General features: G+C 48.5%; 1 protein-coding gene across 1 annotated transcript; it reads left to right on the forward strand.

Moving 5' to 3' along the window:
• The first annotated feature begins 12419 nt into the window (after positions 1-12419).
• Positions 12420-13161, forward strand: Twist2 (twist family bHLH transcription factor 2). The gene has a single exon (XM_051190799.1). The coding sequence runs from the start codon at positions 12609-12611 to the stop codon at positions 13089-13091; it is 483 nt and encodes a 160-aa protein (XP_051046756.1). The 5' UTR covers positions 12420-12608; the 3' UTR covers positions 13092-13161.
• The last annotated feature ends 5626 nt before the right edge of the window (positions 13162-18787 follow it).

Consider the following 18787-nt stretch of genomic DNA (forward strand, 5'->3'; position numbering starts at 1 on the left):
TCACTGTGAGGTAGACTGGGTGTAAGGATCCAGGCATACACTGGCCTGCCCCTGTCACCTGGCAGAATGCACACAGGCAGTGCTCTGGTCAGCCCAGGTTCCATGAGTACTGGTCTGCAGGCAGGGGTAAAGGACCCCTTTAAAAGACAGACCCCGACACCCACTTACGCTCTCTTTGCTTTCCCTGCTACTTGCTGTCTTCTGGGCTCTTCTCCTCGCCCCCTCCCTCTCTGTCCTCTCTCTTTCTGTCTCACACACACACAGACACACACTCTCTCTCTCTCTCTGTCCTCTCTCTCTCACACACACACACACACACTCTCTCTCTGTCCTCTCTCTCTCACTCACACACACACACACTCTCTCTCTGTCCTCTCTCTTTCTCTCACTCACACTCTCTCTCTCTCTCTCTCTCTCTCTCTCTCCTCTTCTGTTCCCAGTGTCTCTGTGTCTCTTTTCCCTCCCCCTCACTCCCCTTCTAAATAAACTTCTCACTTAAGCTCTGTCTGCCTGGTGCGTTATTTCCTTTGCCCCAGTCTCCTGCTGTGGAACCCACTATGCTCTCCCACCTGGTCCCTTACCTTGGGATGCACACACACCCCTTCTCCAGCTTTACCTTGTCACTGGCAGCTCTAAGTCTACTCTGTATCCTTAAATGTCCTGTCTGTTTGCTACAACGTACAGATCAGCATCACACTCTGGTTCTCTTCTTTTTACCCAGTCCTGTTTGATACATCTGTGTATATCTGTACATGTAATTTAAATTTAATTTTATATATCTAAATGTAAGCTAACTATATGCAACTTAAATTCAAGTGTGCGAAGTCTTAAATATTTCTAAATTGTTATGTATTTTTAAATGATGGTAAACATTTAAGGCTATAAAGGTCTATTTCAAATTAACAAAATATTTCTCCACCTTTCTCCAACTTTATCCTATAACCTATAACTTGTAACTGTCACAAAGGAACAACATAACAAAGGGACAGCACTGGGCTCTCTGGAACCAGGCAGACCTAGGCGGTGCCTTTGCCTAGTTGTTCCCTGATTATCATTCTAATTGAATTGTCAGTCTGTCCTGACATGAATAAAGTGTATTCCTTCCTATTCCTTAATCTTCACATCAGACTGAAGCCCACAGTATCAAAACTGGAGCAACTCAAAGTTCTTTTCCTTTCTTTCTTTCTTTTCTTTCTTTCTTTCTTTCTTTCTTTCTTTCTTTCTTTCTTTCTTCTTTTTTTACTTTTTTAAAATTTAATATATATCTTTTTAATTTTACATATCAATCCCAGTTCCCTCTCCCTCCCATCCTCCCATGCTCCCCATAGACCCTCCCATCCCATCCCCCATCCACTCCCCAGGGAGGCTTTACAGGAGGGATCATCAAAATCTGTCAAGTCATTTGGCCTAGGGACTAAGCCCTCCCCCCTGCCTCTAGGCTAAGGGAGTTTCCCTCCATGGGGAATGTGCTCCCAAAGTCCTTTCGTGTACTAGGGATATATCCTGGTTCCACTGTCAGAGGTCCCTTAGACGGCCCAGGCCTTCTGACTGAGACCCACGTTCAGGGGGTCTGAGTTGGTCTTAGGCTGGTTTCCCAGCTGTCAGGGATAGGGTGAAACAGATGACCTGGACAAGGGGGAGCTCACGGACCCCAAAGCTTTTCTTGTCATAGAGTTCTCTATGACAAGAACTGCTTAGTCTCCTTCGCCACCCCACGCCCTAACCTAATCTCTATTGTTACAGAAATGGAGCGGAATGGGTGTGCATTAGGAAAGCCCACCAAGTACTGTCAACAGCACTTACAGGAGCCTGAGCCCAGAACTCCTCAATACTCAAGGGGCAGCACAGCCCCAGGGTGCCGCGTGCTGGACCAGCCCAAGCTTCTGGGGTGTGGGGATTTGTGGGTACAAGAAGCAGTCTTGACCTTAATTAGGCTTCCCACACATCCATCAGAGCTGCTGTCCCATTCTGCGGGAAACCTCATGTGGGGACCTTGACGGGGGTTTGGCTTAACAAGAGAATTAAGCAAATACATGATTAGGCACATTCAGGAGGTGCACAGGGCTGCACAGCCGGACTTCCTTTAGGAAAGCAGAGAGTAGCACCATGAGGACTCATCCTGGGAACTGCACCTTGTGCTCACTGGGGGCGGCTGGCCAGAGGGCTGCTGTGTGGTACCCTGCCATAGCAGTGCAGACTGGTTACATGGTGGCAAAGAGACCTGTGACAGTCTATTATCAGTGTTGGCTCTTCCTGGAGGTTCTAGAAAGCACCAGGCCATGTCTGTCTATTCCTGGGATGGAGGCCATAGTTCCATCTGTCTATTCCCGGGATGGAGGCTGTAGTCCCATTTGAGCTCAGCCAGCTCCCACCCCCATTCAGGAACCGTAATCACACACAAAGAGTCCCCTTTCCATGCAAGGCTGCATGCTCATAGGCTCTGGGGATCTTAGGAGAACCTTGTTCCTCCTCCCCAGGAGTGTAGTCTAAGTTGAAGCTCTGTCACCACAGGCCACACTGGGAAAGGGAAGCCTGGAAGACCCAGGTCACCAAGGTCCCTCCCTCTTGCCTACCATCTCAGTCATCAAGAGAGCTTGCAGGTCTGCCCTGCAGTCACCCCTGTTTATAGAACTGAGGCTGGGACATGTTCACTTACAAGGTCACAACTCCAGGGACACTTGTCACAGAAGTGAGATCTGTGAGTCCTGAATGTCCATCTTTGTCATCATTTTCCAACAGGAACAACCTAGTAAAGGGAGATGGTGACAGGTAAAGTGGAAGGTCACAATGCCTGTGAGCCCATCACCCCACTGGTTTTGAGCAAGTGGGAAGTATACAGGCTGGATGCCTACATTCCGCAGACCCTGGTCCTCACAGGACCCCTTGAGTCATGAGCTATGGTGATGCCAGAGGCAGAGTGAAGTGGAGAGCAAGTGGCCCCTGTGTGTGTGCGCGCACGTGTGCGTGTGCATGTGTGTGTGTGCGTGTGTTCACGTGTGCGTGTGCGCTCCATGTGGTGGTGCGTGTACCCTAGGAATTTGGGGCTGCGAGATCGCTTCCCTCCAGGAAGGAACAGCATAATTCTGCCAAATAAAAGAAGAAAGAGCCAAAGCAGAATTGAATGTAAATATGTCCACAACCCCAAAAGATAAAGTGTGCTCTGAAGCCAAGGGCGAAAGGCAATCAGAAACCACAACCAGCCTGCTTTGTCCCTCTGCCTGGAGGACAAAAGACACAACTGTGGCTCCAGGGTTCCAAATCAGAGTCACCATCCAGATTCCATATACTTGGCCCCAAATAAACAGGATTTCAAATAAAACAGGGGCGTGGACTCGAGGCAGCTGTCCTAATCTAGGCACACTCTGGAAGAACTCTGCCTCTCTACTCTGCCCTCATAATGGCTGGGTCAGGTCCCTGGAGCAGCCCGCCCTGAGGATGGACAGACTGAATGGAAGGCTTCCCAGGGTCACGTTCATGAGCAGACAGTGGCTGCCTGATGAGGAGGAGCCACTATTCAAGGAGCTAAGCAGCTCCTCCAGCAAGGCCACACCTCCCAATCCTTTTCAAATAGTTCCACTAACTGGAGATTCAGCATTCACACATATGAACCCGTGAGAGCCTTCCTTATTCAAACCACCACAGTGTGTGTTACTTTACTCATTGCTCAGACAGAATACAGGACAAAAGCAACTTAAGGGAGATTTATTTGGGCTCCTGGTTTCACAGGGCAAGGTTTGTCAAGGTGGGAAGGGCATGGTTGGGGGAGTAGTTGGTCCATTGTGATGGGCTCTTATGTTCGCATGGAGGAACAAGGGGGCAAAGGACTTGAGACATCACAGTCAATTGAATAAGACAAACTGAGAGCTGAGGTGTGGCAGAAACACGGAGGAAGAAAAGCTGTAGGACATCTGGGCCCCAAGCCAACCTGGGCAGTGTCTGGAGTGACAAGGGCAGGCAACTCTCTGTAGATCAACCCAGCATACACACAAACAGCCTGTCAGAAGAAACTCGTGCTCCAAGCGGAAGCTCCAGCTCCTCCATTTTAGACGTGGTAGCTCCCACTCAGTAACAGGCTATAAAGTGCCTAGAATGTATGGAAGACGAACCATCAAAAGAGCAAGTCATCAGAGGAATCATAGCGGGACTGATGTGTCAGCCAGCAGACGGGACACCGTACACTGGAGCATAACAGAGGGCACAGGGCAAGAGAGACAAAACTTGTGATAGATAAGGTTCCTGGAGAAATAAATACCACCTGCAGGGGTGCAGATCGGAATGCAAGGGTTCCCTTTTTAAATCAGAGATGGATTCTCCTGGCAAACTTATCAGAGATGGGGGGAATGAGTCGCTGAACTTGAAGTTTAATCAATGTAAATAGAGGACAGAGTGTGTAAGAGCATGGGCACTGTCAAACAATTCCCTGGCTGTCTTTATAGTCTCGGGAGCAGCAGCAGCAGCAGAAGAAGAAGGAGGAGGAGGAGGAGAAGGAGAAGACGAAGAAGAAGAAGAAGAAGAAGAAGAAGAAGAAGAAGAAGAAGAAGAAGAAGAAGAAGAAGAAGAAGAAGAAGAAGAAAGAGAGAGAGAGAGAGAGAGGGAGAGAGAGAGGTTTGTGTGACCATGACTTACACTTAACCAAAACTAAAGACAAACCACCAAATAAAGATTGAAGAATCGTAGGACACCTGAGGCAGAATCAATAAATTCGAATAACAGAAGTAAAGTATCCAGGACTGTGGTTTTAGGCTGGGGACTTGGTTCTATCAGGCTCTTGTCTGGGTGGTTCAGGCTTCATGCTGGGGACAGCGGGACTCTGAGACAGTACAGGAAGCGAGCCTCTGCCCCCTCCCTCTCCTCTTCTCCTCCTCCTATTTTTCTCCTGGCCCACTTCACTTAACTGACCCCCCCCCCAAATTTGAGCATAAAGGCAACATCAAGTCCTCCATACAGAGGGTGCTGTGAGGTGAGCTGTTTCCTGAAAGACAGTGCCTCCTTGACTCCACAAGCTGCCCAGAGTGTCAAAACATGGAAAGTAAGAGGCCTGGCTGACAGACTACCTCCTCTTGGCGACCACCACCTGCTTTCTCTCCCTGGGGAGCTGTTCTCTATCTGGAATCTTCCACATATATGAAGGTATACAGTCAGTCGTGTGGGCTCTTGGGCCTGGCTTCTTTCACTTAACATGAGGTTTTCAAGGCTTGCTCTCACTGTAGGCTCTTTGAGTTCCATGACAGAAAAGCACACCCACCCCCCCACACCCCCATTGCATGGCTATGCCATAGTTTGTTAACTCTTTCCTCTGTCTGTGGGCCTGTGAGTATTTTCTGTGGTTGAGTGCTTATGGAAGGTGCTGTCATGAATAAATATACAAGTTTTTGTTTAGCACTGTTTTAAATTCTTTTGGGTAGGTATGTACCCAATAGTAGAGTTTTGGGGTCACATGGACATTTTGTATTTAAGCTACTGAGGACCAACCAAGCTGTCAGTCACAGTGGCTGTGCCATGCTTACCTCCTTGACCAGCACTGCGTGGAAATGCCAGGTTTTCTATCTGGGTGTTTTATTTACTCATTTCTTTACTATAGCCATCTGAATGAACCTGAGAGGAATGTAAAAAGGCTTGTTTGTTCTGGAAAGTAGTTTAACAGTTTCTTCTAAGGCTGGGCAGGCATTTCATAGAACCAACCATTCTACCCTTGGAAAAGAGAAACGGCATGTATCTGAGAGAGCAGAGATAAAAATAGACAGAAGAGACAAAAGTCATCTCAAGCCACTGAATGTGTAAACTGGCCAGCTCATCAAAGGAGCACTCAGGAGAGACACATAGGCCTCAGATGCTCACAGGAGGAGTGTGGCAACTTGAATGAAAATGGCCCCCATAGGCTCATGCATCTGCATGCTAGTGAGCTAGACTGTTGGGTGAAGGCACTTGTTGCCAAGCCTGATGACCTAAGTTAGGAAATCTAAACTTACATGTGCTCCTATGTGAGCCTCAGGAGCCTTGCCTACCTCTTTCCATGGTCCCCAAACCCACACGCATTGTTCATCAGCCCAGTGTCTCTTCTTGAGGAGGACCTCCTCACCTTCAGGACACCAGCCTGACCTCCTGCCTGTGTTTTACAGGAGCAATCACAGCCCTTAGTCCTGAAGTCAAGCCAGCCAGATCTCACCTTGGAGGTTCAGGACTCTCATGCTAGACGTGAGATCTCTACACAGAGGGAAGCAGAGCTGAGATGTGGACAAGGAGAAGCATTGAGTCTTTTGGACCTAGCCAAGCCTGAGCACAGCTGAGATACCCACACAGATGATTTACTACATTCTTTCTCTGCTAAGCAGATTCAGATTGCCCTTTGATTATCTACAATCAAGGATGCCAGGCCCTGAACTCCTGCCACAGGTACCCCTCCAGTGCAGGGGTGTAGGCATCCCTTAGCCATTGGCATGACCTCAGATGTGGCTGGTCTTACCCACTGTGGTAAAAAAGTGCAAGGACCCTTTTTGAGTTGAGGGGAGGGAGCAGAGCCAAAAGCACCCCGTGACACTATTATACCCACCCATATTCACCACGGTAAGGAGTAAGGTTTTTCCTCCCGCCGGCTAGTCTTGTTCCGCCACCGCGCCAGCCCCAATTAATACACAGAGACTCTGTATTTGATATAATGCTGTTGGCCAGGTACTAGCTTCTTATTAGCTAGCTCTGTCTTAATTATTAACCCATTTCTATGTATTTCCATGTGGTCTTATCTTACCGGGGAGAGGCGGCTGGCGGTTCTGCTCTCTCCAGACTCTCCATCTTGACTCCTCCTTACTCCTTCCTCTTTCCTCCTTCTCCTAGTCCCACCTATCTTGCTTTCCTATTGGCCAACAGTGCTTTATTCATTAACCAGTATGAGAAACATATTTACAGAATGACATCTCCCATCAGCCAGGTACTAGTTTCTTATCGGCTAGCTCTGTCTTAATTATTAACCCATTACTGTTAATCTACGTATTTCCACGTGCTATCATCTTACCGGAGAGCCGGCTGGCGTCCTGCTCTCTCTAGACTCTCCATCTTGACTCCTCCTTACTACTTCCTCTTTCCTCCTTGTCTCCTAGCCCCGCCTATCTTGCTTTCCTATTGGCCAACAGTACTTTATTCATTAACCAGTATGAGAAACATATTTATAGAATGACATCTCCCATCACACCACAGATTTCCTGAAACTGGCCCCCAGAATGCAGTGCTGGAAGAGCTGGTCTATCTGTCAATCATCAAGGGGTGGGCTGCTTCTGCCTTCAGTGTCCATACCCATTCTCCTACTACAGCTCTGCAGCACAGTGCCAGTGGGATCCCACCATGCTGGGCTCCTCACCCGTTGAAGAGCCCTCCTTAAAGGGAGCCATTTTCTCAGCAACTGCTCAATGACTTTGAAGCATGCTTGGTAAGTCTGGCTACATGCTTGCCCCTGCCTTTTTATTCACTATCGCCTGAGCTGTGAACCGCCACAGTGACCACAGGGACTTGTGTTTGACTGACATTGTGATTCGTGAATTTGATTATATCTCTCATTTCTGTTCATGGTCATTATGCTAAGATCTTTCATCCTGCCCTGCTGAGGCTCGTGGAACCACGTTTAGGCTCTTCTTTTAACATTGCCAAGTAGGCTGGGGCAGAATCCTGTCCTTGCCTTCCCCTACAAAAAGATGCTCCAGTCTTGTGTGGCAGAGTTTGGCCCCAGACCCTGGCCAATGATTGGTTCATTCTGGCAGATAGCAGCAAGGTCAATACCTCAGGTCTTTCCATAGGACAGGATGCCCATTGCTGAGAAAATACGGGATGAGTCCCAGTCCAACTGGAGTCAGCATGATCACTTACCTCCTTTCATTAAATATCCACGTCTGCTTTCACTCCCAAAGACGCGTAAACATTACTATTAAGGCTAGTGGTACATGTGGTGATTTTATCACTAGAAACACGGATACTGACACGTATCCTAATTGTCTTTCTCAGTGCCATGAGAGCATGCCTAGCAAGAAGCAACTTACGGGACAAAGGGCTTATGTTGGCTCGTGGCATAGGTTAGAAGGCAGCTGGGGGTGGCTGGCTGCAGTCAGGAAGCAGAGAGAGAGAAATGCTGGTGCTAGGCTCACTTCCTCCTTTCCAATGGTCCCAGGCCCCGGCCCATGGGATGGTGGGACCTACATTCAAGGTAGGCTTTCCTGTCAGTTCAGCCCCTCTGGAAATCCCTTTGCAGATGTTGCCAGAGGCTCGTGTTTTAGCTGATTCTAAATTCCACAAGCCAGGGCAGCATCAAACCAGGAAGAAGTGGGAGAATGCTGGAGGGGAGGGTGCGGTGCTCCTAGCCTTGACTGCACTAAACCCCTGGGAACGTTGTAAACGCAGTGATGCCATACGATCGGGTCATAGCACACATCCACCTGAAGGAGTTTTAGAAATGGAGTCTTTCCTACCTTTAGTGTGTACCTTGGACTTGAGTTCTAGACCTCCGAAGTGTGTGTAACTTCATCCTCTGCCACCACTGTGAGGGAGCTGGGATGCGCACTACAGCTAACTTTCTGGAAGACATCGGGGTCATCCCTAGGAGTCAGTCGTTCACTGTGGGGCTTGTATGGTGAGAAGTAAATGCCTAAAGCTCCCAGCCTGCCAGATGCGCACACAGAGGGTGCTCTGAATGACACAAATCCAGCTGGAAAGGGCTGACAGTGGCGCAGGCCATTGTTAACAAGCCAACAGCATATGATCCCCAAACACTTCCAACAATCAATGCAAATCAATGCTAAAGACTCCTGTGGTTTATAGAGACAGGCCACCAGCTTGGCATAATTCTCAAAAGCCCACCAATGGAATTAGGGCTCCTGTAGACTGAGTGTCATGTTCGCTGCCCACTCTGTCTAAGACAGCGATTCAGAAGAAAGATACCTGAGTTCCCTGCTGTGTAAGTCACTGGCAGGCCGCTGCCAAGAACAATGTAAGAACCAAGAATGCATTTTAACCGCTTGATAAATGTCACAGGGTCTGTTGCACAGATACTGGCTTCTGTCATCTGCATAAGCTTTGCCTTACTCATTCAACTCAAGAAGAGGTGACAACCCAGAAGCTCACCAGCACACACATGCGTGCGCGCATATATGCACACACACACACACACCACACACAGGAGTCATGCTAAATGTCTGAGCTCATCCCTCACAACTTTACTGTGATAAGTCTTTAGGAGCTCACAGGTGTGCTTACGGTACCTGCCATTTGACAAAAGGTAGCAGCCACAGCGTTTGAGTGTACATTTATGGCTCTCTCTATAGCTTCTGAGGGATTGTAAAAAAGTTCCTGAGTATCAGGCACACATTTTACTATCCTAACAAAGCTTAGGAGCTGTCTGGCTGTGTCCTAGCATTGAAGACCATTCCCGGGTGACAGTACCAGCAGTGTCACTAACACCCAGTAGCAGCCATCAAGTTCACTGTGAAAACAGCGCCTTGTCCTACTCTTTGGCCGAAGGAGAGCAGGCTATAGAAGAAGCTTTCACAACTTCATGTCATATTTTTAATGTTTAATAAGTTGAAGTCCTGTGAAACAAAGTACATGTTTTTACACACATGGAAAGATGCGTTGACATGGTTTGCCACATACGATAATGAATAAATATGCCAAGAACTGCATGTGTGCTCGTGAAACTTATTGCGTGATACTTCACACATGTCTGAGTGAATCTGGGTGGTCTGGTGGATATCCACACACAAACACGTTTTGTTCCTGTGTTATTAATACTTTGGTTTTTATTAGCCTTATTAATGGCTTGGTTTTTAAAAGGAAAAAAATTCAGGCAATGTCAATAACCAGAATATTATTTCCCAAACTGGATCCCTTTTCATTAGTGTTTCATTTCAAACAACCTGAAAGAAAGAGAAGGCTGAGTGTCTGTCACTTGTCACTGTCCGCTTCATGACACTGGAGAGACTTTGGCATTGTGTATGCATCTTTGTTTTTTACGTTTCAACTGAGGCAATGTCTGAGAGAGAAAGGTGTTCCGAATTCCACCAGCAAGGGTTTTTCTCAGCGTCCACACAATGTTGATTTGTTAAAAGTGTTCCAGACAGGAAAGCCCCACATAGAAGAAGAGCGAAGACATAGGTGTGTTGCTGGCTGGGAATTCACAAAAGGCTGACTGCTGTGGCCTCAGAGGAAATCACCAACGCCTATCTCCTAGGACAGCAGTTTTCAACCTGTGGCTCTCGACCCCTTTGGGGCTTGCATATCAGATATTGACGTTACAGTTCATAATGGTAGCAAAATTACAGTTATGAAGTGGTAGCAAAGTAATTTTATGGTCCGGGGGTCACCACAACATGAGAACGGAAATAATGGGTCGCAGCATTAGGAATGTTGGGAACCACTGTCCTAGGTAAAGGGGAACCCCATCTTGCTTGGCAGCTCCATGTTCCATACAATGTCCCCACCCCCATCCTCTGGCTGAACTGAGCCCTGGGCTGCTTGAGACCTACAGAGTTTCTTGGCTGGGCTGTTTTCCTTTCCATCTCAACTATGACCTCTGCCTCGTGGAGAAGGGAGGAGGGGAGAGGAGAAGACAGAGTGAGAAAGAGAAACAAGGAGACACAAAAAGGAGGGAGGGGGCTGGGCTGGCCACTGGAAGACTTCTGTTTGAAAAACACCCTTTGGTTTCAGAGAAGGGACAATATCATCTGATTTATTTAAGCCAGACTTTAAAGGGAGGGGGTCCAGGCCCGGGGAAGTGGGGGAGGGTTCCTTACCCTGAGTGATAGAGGGTGGCAAAATTCACCCTGCATGCCTGTACCCAAAGCCTTCCACTTGGAAGTCCCTGGAAAAGCCGACCCAGGCAGGCAGGAGCCTGGGGTCTACAAGCGGTCGTTTGCTCCTTAAATTAGTTTTAAATTTTTTTTTTAAAGAAGAAAGCAAGTTGCTTTGGGGTACTGGATAAAATGTGGTCTTCCCGGAAGGCGGCACAGTGGCTGAAGTAGCATTAACTTCCCTGCTGGAGCCAGGCAGCAGCGGAGGGGCTACATGGAGCACTGGGACAGCCTTCTGCAAGTGGGCCTGCTCTCCACACAACACTGTTGGGCTGGTGGAAGTGTTGGATGTCCCCACAAGCAGAGAAGCCAGGTCTTTGGTGAGGGGGCAAGAAGTACCATACATAGTAGCCCTTCCAGCTTCCCAGCACAGTGGTCTCAGCCCGCGGGGGCCCCACCTCGTGGCCCGCCCAACAGCCCCCCCTGGAGCTGCTGATGCTGAGGACTCTCTGGCCCCAGGTTCAACTTCAATAAGACCTAGCCGGCCATTGATCACAGGACTCATCTGACAGCCATGCTCACGCCAGGCCTAGTTGAGCCCTGGTCACCTGGGAATAGGTTCAAAGGCAAGGAAGCTGTAAACCACCTCCAGGCCCCAGCTAGAGCGGCCTGGCGAACAAAGAGACCCCAAGTACTTCAAACGTACAGGCGCTCAGCGTCCAGATGGCAAAGGACCGGGGTTGTGATGTCTGTTCACCAAGGCCTGGTCCAATGTTTTGCATCCTTGAGCCCTCCTGCCTAAGCTACCCACCAGTGCACAGGGCAGGGGACTCCGGGCAGGGTCAGACTCTCCCTATTCTCTTGTTCTGGATCCACCAACCGCCTGCAAATGAAGCAGAGTGCAGAGACTGAGGCTGAGCTCCAAGCCGGGACCCAGCACTCAGGGCAAGGCCAGGCAGGCGGGCGTGGCGGGCACCCGGCGCTCCCGCAGAGGCTCGCTGTGGTACCTAACCTATAAAACATTTAGGGGGAAGGTTCTGAAAAGGTGTCTAGGACCTACGTTTCCCAGAAAATCGGAATTAAAAAGGGGTCTCCAACTCGCATTCTGGACCGAGCGGGACGGCATCTCCATGGATCCTAGAGGCTAGATCGTGGGGATGGACATCTCTGCCAGCACACGAGTATCGTCTCTGCCCAGGGTCGCGGCTCTCTGCCTGCACAGCTCCACTCACTGCGGGCAGGATCGCGTTGCTGACGGCGAGGTCTCAGTGCGCGCCTCAAGAGGCTCCCAGCTGCGTCCTTGGTCCACAGAGCACATCTGGGCTTGGACTCGCCTCCTCCACCCCTCATGGAGACCCTGAACCCTGGCAGGGCCAAATCTGCTCCACGAGACTCAGACAAAGCCAGGCCGGGTTGAGCCTAGGGTCAGCACCGTTGATTAGCCGCGGGTGCCTTAGGTAGAAGTGCAGACTGCACGCGTGAACCCGGCCTCAGAGATGCCGGCCACAGTCAGGGCCGAAAAAGAGCAGACAAAACTGAAAGTGCCGCCCCCCCCAGGAGGGGGGGGAGGACGGCGAAGGCCCCAGAACTTGTCCTGCCCCTGGCCACCGTGGCCAATCAGCGCGCCGCCCTTGCTCCTGACAGCTATTTAGCAACCCAGCCGGGATAGAGTTTCCAAAAAAGTTAGAATAACTTCCTCTCCCGGAGACCTCGGTTTTGCACAAGCCGGCCTCGAAATCAGAGACTTTGCAAGCGACCCGGGAGCTTGTGCTCCGCGGCCGCGGGCTTGGCCAGTGGCGTGCGCTCGGCGCCCCCCAGCCCCACGCGCGCCGGGCGGGCGCCATGGAGGAGGGCTCCAGCTCGCCGGTGTCCCCCGTGGACAGTCTGGGCACCAGCGAGGAAGAGTTGGAGCGGCAGCCCAAGCGCTTCGGCCGGAAGCGGCGCTACAGCAAGAAGTCGAGCGAAGATGGCAGCCCGACCCCGGGCAAGCGCGGCAAGAAGGGCAGTCCGAGCGCGCAGTCCTTCGAGGAGCTGCAGAGCCAGCGCATCCTGGCCAATGTGCGCGAGCGCCAGCGCACCCAGTCGCTCAACGAGGCCTTCGCCGCGCTGCGCAAGATCATCCCCACGCTCCCCTCTGACAAGCTCAGCAAGATCCAGACGCTCAAGCTGGCCGCCAGGTACATAGACTTCCTCTACCAGGTTCTGCAGAGCGACGAGATGGACAATAAGATGACCAGCTGCAGCTACGTGGCTCACGAGCGTCTCAGCTACGCCTTCTCCGTGTGGCGCATGGAAGGAGCGTGGTCCATGTCCGCCTCCCACTAGCGCCGCGCCACCCACCTCCGGACCCGCACGCCAGGGTAGGTGCTGCTTGTGATGGGCACCCATGATGCGCGGGTGGGTTGGCGGGCGGGCCAGAGCATCCCTCCTTGTGGAGATCCCTCAGGCTACGGGACCGGGATGGGGTGAGTTTCTCCACCCTGCAAGGATTGGCGGGAGATGGGAAAACTCCCCGGTCCCACAGGCACACCCGAGGCCTTTTGCCAGGGGCATCAGTTCAGAACCCCCAGACCAGTAGTCCCCAAGCAGAGTCCAAATACACTTCTTAGAGAAATGGTCACACTTTCCATTCTTGGTGGATGGGTGTCTGTGGATGACCCTGTGGGGAGCGACTGTCAAAACGTCTTCTGTAGGCCAGCAGAGGCCGGGAGATACTATGCTGGCTGGGTTGTGGCAGACTTTTTTTGCTTCGCGCTCATTCTGCATGGCCACAGAGCCCACGCGTGGTGCAGACAATCAGCTTTCAGACTGCAGTACCGGCCAGTGCCTTGGGTATTAAAGCATTCGAGCCCTAGCCGGCTCAATAGGTACAATGATGTAGGCGGGTGGCATCGCAGAGTTTACCTGAGAAGGCAGGAAGGTTTCTGTCCTGCGTTGGTGCTCCAGGGTCACATCCATGGGAAGCAGATCGCTGGGCGCCAGGAGCACAGGAGACCCCAAGCACTCAGGCCTGGCTGGATGCAGCCAGCCGCTTGGAGTCGCTGGCTGCAGGCAGGCAGGTGGATCTTACATAGTTAGGCGCTTAACAAACCAGCCTTGAACTTGTAAAGACACAGAGGGGTCCTGCCCCGCCCGCGTTTCAGCAAGGGATCTAGTAAGGGTAACGGGTCTGAGAATGGGGTGAACAGGCAGTGCGCGCTGGGCCCTGCCCTGGGAGAAGGCACCTGAACCCTCGAAGGTGTGTTTCTCTCTGGAAGAACATTTAGGATCTCCTGCACTCTCTGCCTAGCAGACTCTAGGCAGCCCCAGAGGCAGGGTCTTCCAGGCAAGACTGAGGGCTGAGTTCTCTGGAGGCCTTGCTGCACAGATCTTTTGGGGGAAAGCGGTGTAGAAAATCCTTCCTACTTAATTTGCCTAGTTTTTCACACATCTTGCGATATTTCTTTTAAATGAAAGTTTCCACTTTATACAGAAGAAAGTTAGGTGAATCAAGATCAGCATGACTACCCATCGGCCTAAACATCATTTCTACTTTTATTATTTTATATCTTCAAAGTTGCTGCTCTGGCTACAAAACAGTGGTCTCATACAATGAGCTTTCTTTCTTTCTTTCTTTCTTTCTTTCTTTCTTTCTTTCTTTCTTCCTTCCTTCCTTCCTTCCTTCCTTTCTTTCTTTCTTCTCTCCATCCTTTCTTTCCTCCCTTCTTCCTTCCTTCCTTTCATCCTTTATTCCTATCACTGAAAATTGTTTTGATGAAATAAGCCCCTGGAATAATGACCGTTTTATTGTTTCTAAGAGGACCTTTTAACAGAGTCGTTTGTGGGAATCTTCCCCTGTGTTTGTCAAAAACAGATGGGAATTGTCTCAACCACGTATTTCTCTAAGAAAGAAAGTTTGGGTTGGCTGAGTGCTCGAAGCTACAGAGGGAGAATACATTAATTCTGGTTTTTGCTGCCTAAATTATGAGTGTCCATTAGTTAACTTCCACTCACTCTCCATACCACCATGGTTTACAGCACATCCGAGGAAGCAAGAACAGATGATATGTGCCATTTTTAAAATATACACAAACATAGCATTTGTTTAAGAAAAATGTCAACAGACTTATTGTTAAGATAGCCCTTCAGGTTATTGAAAGCCAACACCTGATGCAAGAATTTAGTAAGGACATTTAAAATTCATTTTAATACATGGGCTTACTTCAAAAATTGACTCAATCACATATTGCAATCAAGTATGTTTTAAAATTCAAATGCAGCATCTGTAATAAACAAAGGAAAAAATGCTAAGAGCTTATTTGGACAAAAAGGCATTAAACCATCAGACAACACATTGAGTTGGAAAGCAAGATACAGGCGTGTTTACTTTCATATAATCAAATAGAATGACTAGTCAGGTAGGTTGGTGTCTGAACACACATCGGATTCTTTTCAAGGAAATGCACCCATGTTTGATACACTTATGCTGGACCTGCCTTGGTCTAATTTATTACCTGTTGTTAAGGAACAGTTTGTGTTCTTGTTCTTAACCCATTCCTCTTAAGGCGCATAAATGCAATTGTAATTACTTTAATCTCCTGGAAATGTTGCTAATTGTAATTGGTTATTTCTTCGTAACATTTCCAAGAAACATTAATTATCTACCTCAGTGGGGGGGGGAAACCCTAGAAGTTTTGGTGAAGTGTATACACTTTTAATATCTATTGTGACATATTTCTACCAACAACACAAAGCCTAAATTGCCCTTGACTGTGGAGAGAAACATGGCCCAGCTCATGAAGTCTAGCTTATATTAAAGTTTATCCCATCTGTCCTTGGCTGGGTGTTCAAAAACTCAATTAGACTAAGTGTCAGGGCTCTTCCCAGTCAGCCCAACTCAACTAACTGAGAGAAGTCTCAGAAGAGGCTTGGAGTGTTTGTGAGATGCTATAGGCCTCTGAGCAGGGTCGCTGTCCCCTGGCCTGTGACAGGGAAAGGCAGTCACTTCTCATAAACATTATTTATTCTGCTGCCTTTATCATGGTCTCCCGTTCGGCTGACTCTGCATGGCTTTTCAACAGTACTTTCCCTTCTTTCTTCCTCTTCCCCTGAGCACTTTTGGCTCCTATGGACAATGTGTGTGTCCCCCTCACCTTCCAACCCATGTCAGCATTTCCTCTCCTCTGGAAGCTTGCTTCATGGAGGTGTTTGCTGTATCCGGGGAGCTAGCTAGTCTCAAAAGAAAACTCTTCCTGGAGAGGAACGGAAATGCAGAATCCCAGCGGAGCTTTTGTTTGTGGAATAGACCAGACCGAACAGCTGAGTTACCTGAAGCTCAAGTGAGATTGTCTTACAAAATTCCCTGCAGTAAGAGCTGCTGGGGGAGCTGAACTTGTAAAGATCAGCAGCGTTTTCCTGCCTCGCGTCTGGCTGGTGTGGGGGCTGGAAGAGGTTGGAGTGGCTTTTTGAGGTCCTTTGAAATGTCGTTCTTTATGGGGACAGGGAGGGGGCAGTGCCTGAAAATGCCTCATTTTCAAGCAGGTTGTAAGCCAGGAAGCATTGCGTTCCCACTAACTTCACTCGCCTGCGTCTCGAACAGAAGGTGCAGATGCGGGGCTAATTTTGCCTGGCAAAGACATCATGAGTTCCACTCTTTGTGCACAGGGCACTATAGTTCATAACTGGAGTTTAAAACTGGACGTAAAAAAAAAAAAAGGACCAGATATTTAAATATTTTAATAAGCGAGTTTCAGGGCGGCACTTCGTAGCAGGTTTTCAGCTTAGTACCACATCCATCCATTTTCCCCATGTCTTTAAGAGCTTGAGAATGGTGCAGGAATGTGTATGTTTGTTTCTTTTCTCGGGAAACCAGAAGTGTGCTACAGAAAGCAAAGTGAACACAAAGCTCTCCCCCAGCAATGAGTTCACGAAGGAGGCTGTAAGATCCAAAGAGATGGATAAGTTGCTGTAGCCAAGAAACTGAGTGTGATTACAGAACGGGTAAAAAGACACACACATGACTGTTTTCAAAAGTCAAGATGAAAATCGAAAGTCAGACACTGCGTCAAAAGATATTGTGCATGATCACCTGAGCCCACACACACACGTGATAGAACTGCAGGGCCCTGAACACACACACACACACACACACACACACACACTCACACACACATTCACACACATTCACATTCACACACACTCAAACACACTCACATTCACACACACACATTCACACACTCAAACACACTCACATTCACACACTCAAACACACTCACATTCACACACACATTTACACACTCAAACACACTCACATTCACACACACATTCACACACTCAAACACACTCACATTCACACACACATTCACACACTCAAACACACTCACATTCACACACACACACACACACCCCTAGCATGCAGGAGTAAGATGATAACACTTAGGACCTATGAAGTTTTAGACTTTGAGAAGATGCCATCCTCAGGAGAAATGAGTAAAAGCATAGAACCTCCTGAAAATTTAAAGTTATCTCAAAGCTAAATATTTTAAAAGTATTTATTGGCATATAATATTTTTTCTCACGCAATGGATGAAAACACTGTCTTTCCAGTGTATCATACCTTTGATTACATTCATCTGCCATACCCTCCCACTTCTTCCAATTCTCCTTCCCTGTTAAAAAAAATTAAAACATATCCTATAAGAATTAATCTCTACATTTAAAAGGGTCAGTTTCATAAGGAATTATCACTATGTTTTATCTCTGAGTAATAAACTAAAAATCTATGCAAACATCTACATTTTCCTTGTTTGTGTTATTGTACTTCTATATAGAACTTGAGGTCTCAATATAGTTTCAGTATTTAATTAATTAGAAGTTCACAAGCAAAGAGTAGTGTCCCAGAAACGAGAAAACAAACATCAATTCCGATATGAGTTGACTTCCAGACTAGTAGAGAAAGTACATTGCAAATAGTTTTGTGGACAGTTTCGTCTGAAAGGGGCATACGTATAATTTTGAGGATGCTAAGACTATATTGGCTCATCGTTATAGTCATCAAAGTTACATAAAATTCTAAAGGGTGGTTTAGAGTGATTCATCAAGTAACGTAAAGATTCGAGTTTCAGAGAGAGAGAGGCAGACAGATAGAAACATGGAATGAAATCTCAAATCATGAACTTTGTCTTGAGAACACAGTTTGTGTTTCCATTCCGCAGCAAGCCTTCCAATAAGGCTTAGCTACGTTAAACTGCCTTAATTGAGTGTTTATTTGAGGCGAGAATGAGATGTTAAGGCTGTAATTTTATGCTGGTGTAAACTGAGGCACAATGGAATTGTTCTCCTCCCCTCCTCCCCGTCCGTGATCACCAATGGTTCCCACATCAAAGGGAACCTCAGATCTGAAGCTAGCATGTGACTACTCCACCGTGAGGAAAAGCTTCCGTGCTCCTTGAGCACAGTCGCCCTGAACAGTGTTGGAGCCTTGTGGAAAGTTTCTGTTATTGCCCCCTAACTCTTGCTCAGAATCTTGTCAAGTCCTGTGATTATGAGGGAGAGGACAGGGCTGAGAGGCCCAGGTACTGGGTCTATGGAGCCGTTCACGGCTCCTCTCCTGCATTGCTTGCCTTCATCATGTGACCAAAGGAAGATGGGGACAACTTAGCCTCTGCCTCTGTATAACTGTGGCTTCATTTCTGGCATCTTTGACCTAGTTGAGCCCTTGATTTCTGTGGTTCAGTTTTCTGCCATTTCCATGAAGGACGGAGTGGAACTCGGAGCTTGATACCAGGCAGCGATTTTAAAATTGCCTGTCTAGCTCACAATCTCCCCCAAAGGACATGCCTGTTAAGGGGACATTTGGGGGAAGATGTTCTGGACTTTCATCTGTGTTTCCTGCTTATCTGGGGTGTGACTGGGAGGGGGTGGATTTGAAGGAAATCTCGACTTTCAAAAACCCTCTTCCGGGCTCAGAAAGAAGGCAGGCCCACACAATTACTGTGTACCATTTCCCATTGTTTCAAGTGCCACCTGACTCTCTCTCTCTC

The sequence above is a fragment of the Phodopus roborovskii genome, unplaced genomic scaffold, assembly GCF_943737965.1.
Source record: "Phodopus roborovskii unplaced genomic scaffold, PHOROB, whole genome shotgun sequence".
NCBI classification, from domain to species: domain Eukaryota; kingdom Metazoa; phylum Chordata; class Mammalia; order Rodentia; family Cricetidae; genus Phodopus; species Phodopus roborovskii.

Bases quoted from the DNA above. Each gene is read 5' to 3' on its own strand.
- Twist2 (XM_051190799.1), top strand. From the start codon at position 12,609: ATGGAGGAGGGCTCCAGCTCGCCGGTGTCCCCCGTGGACAGTCTGGGC.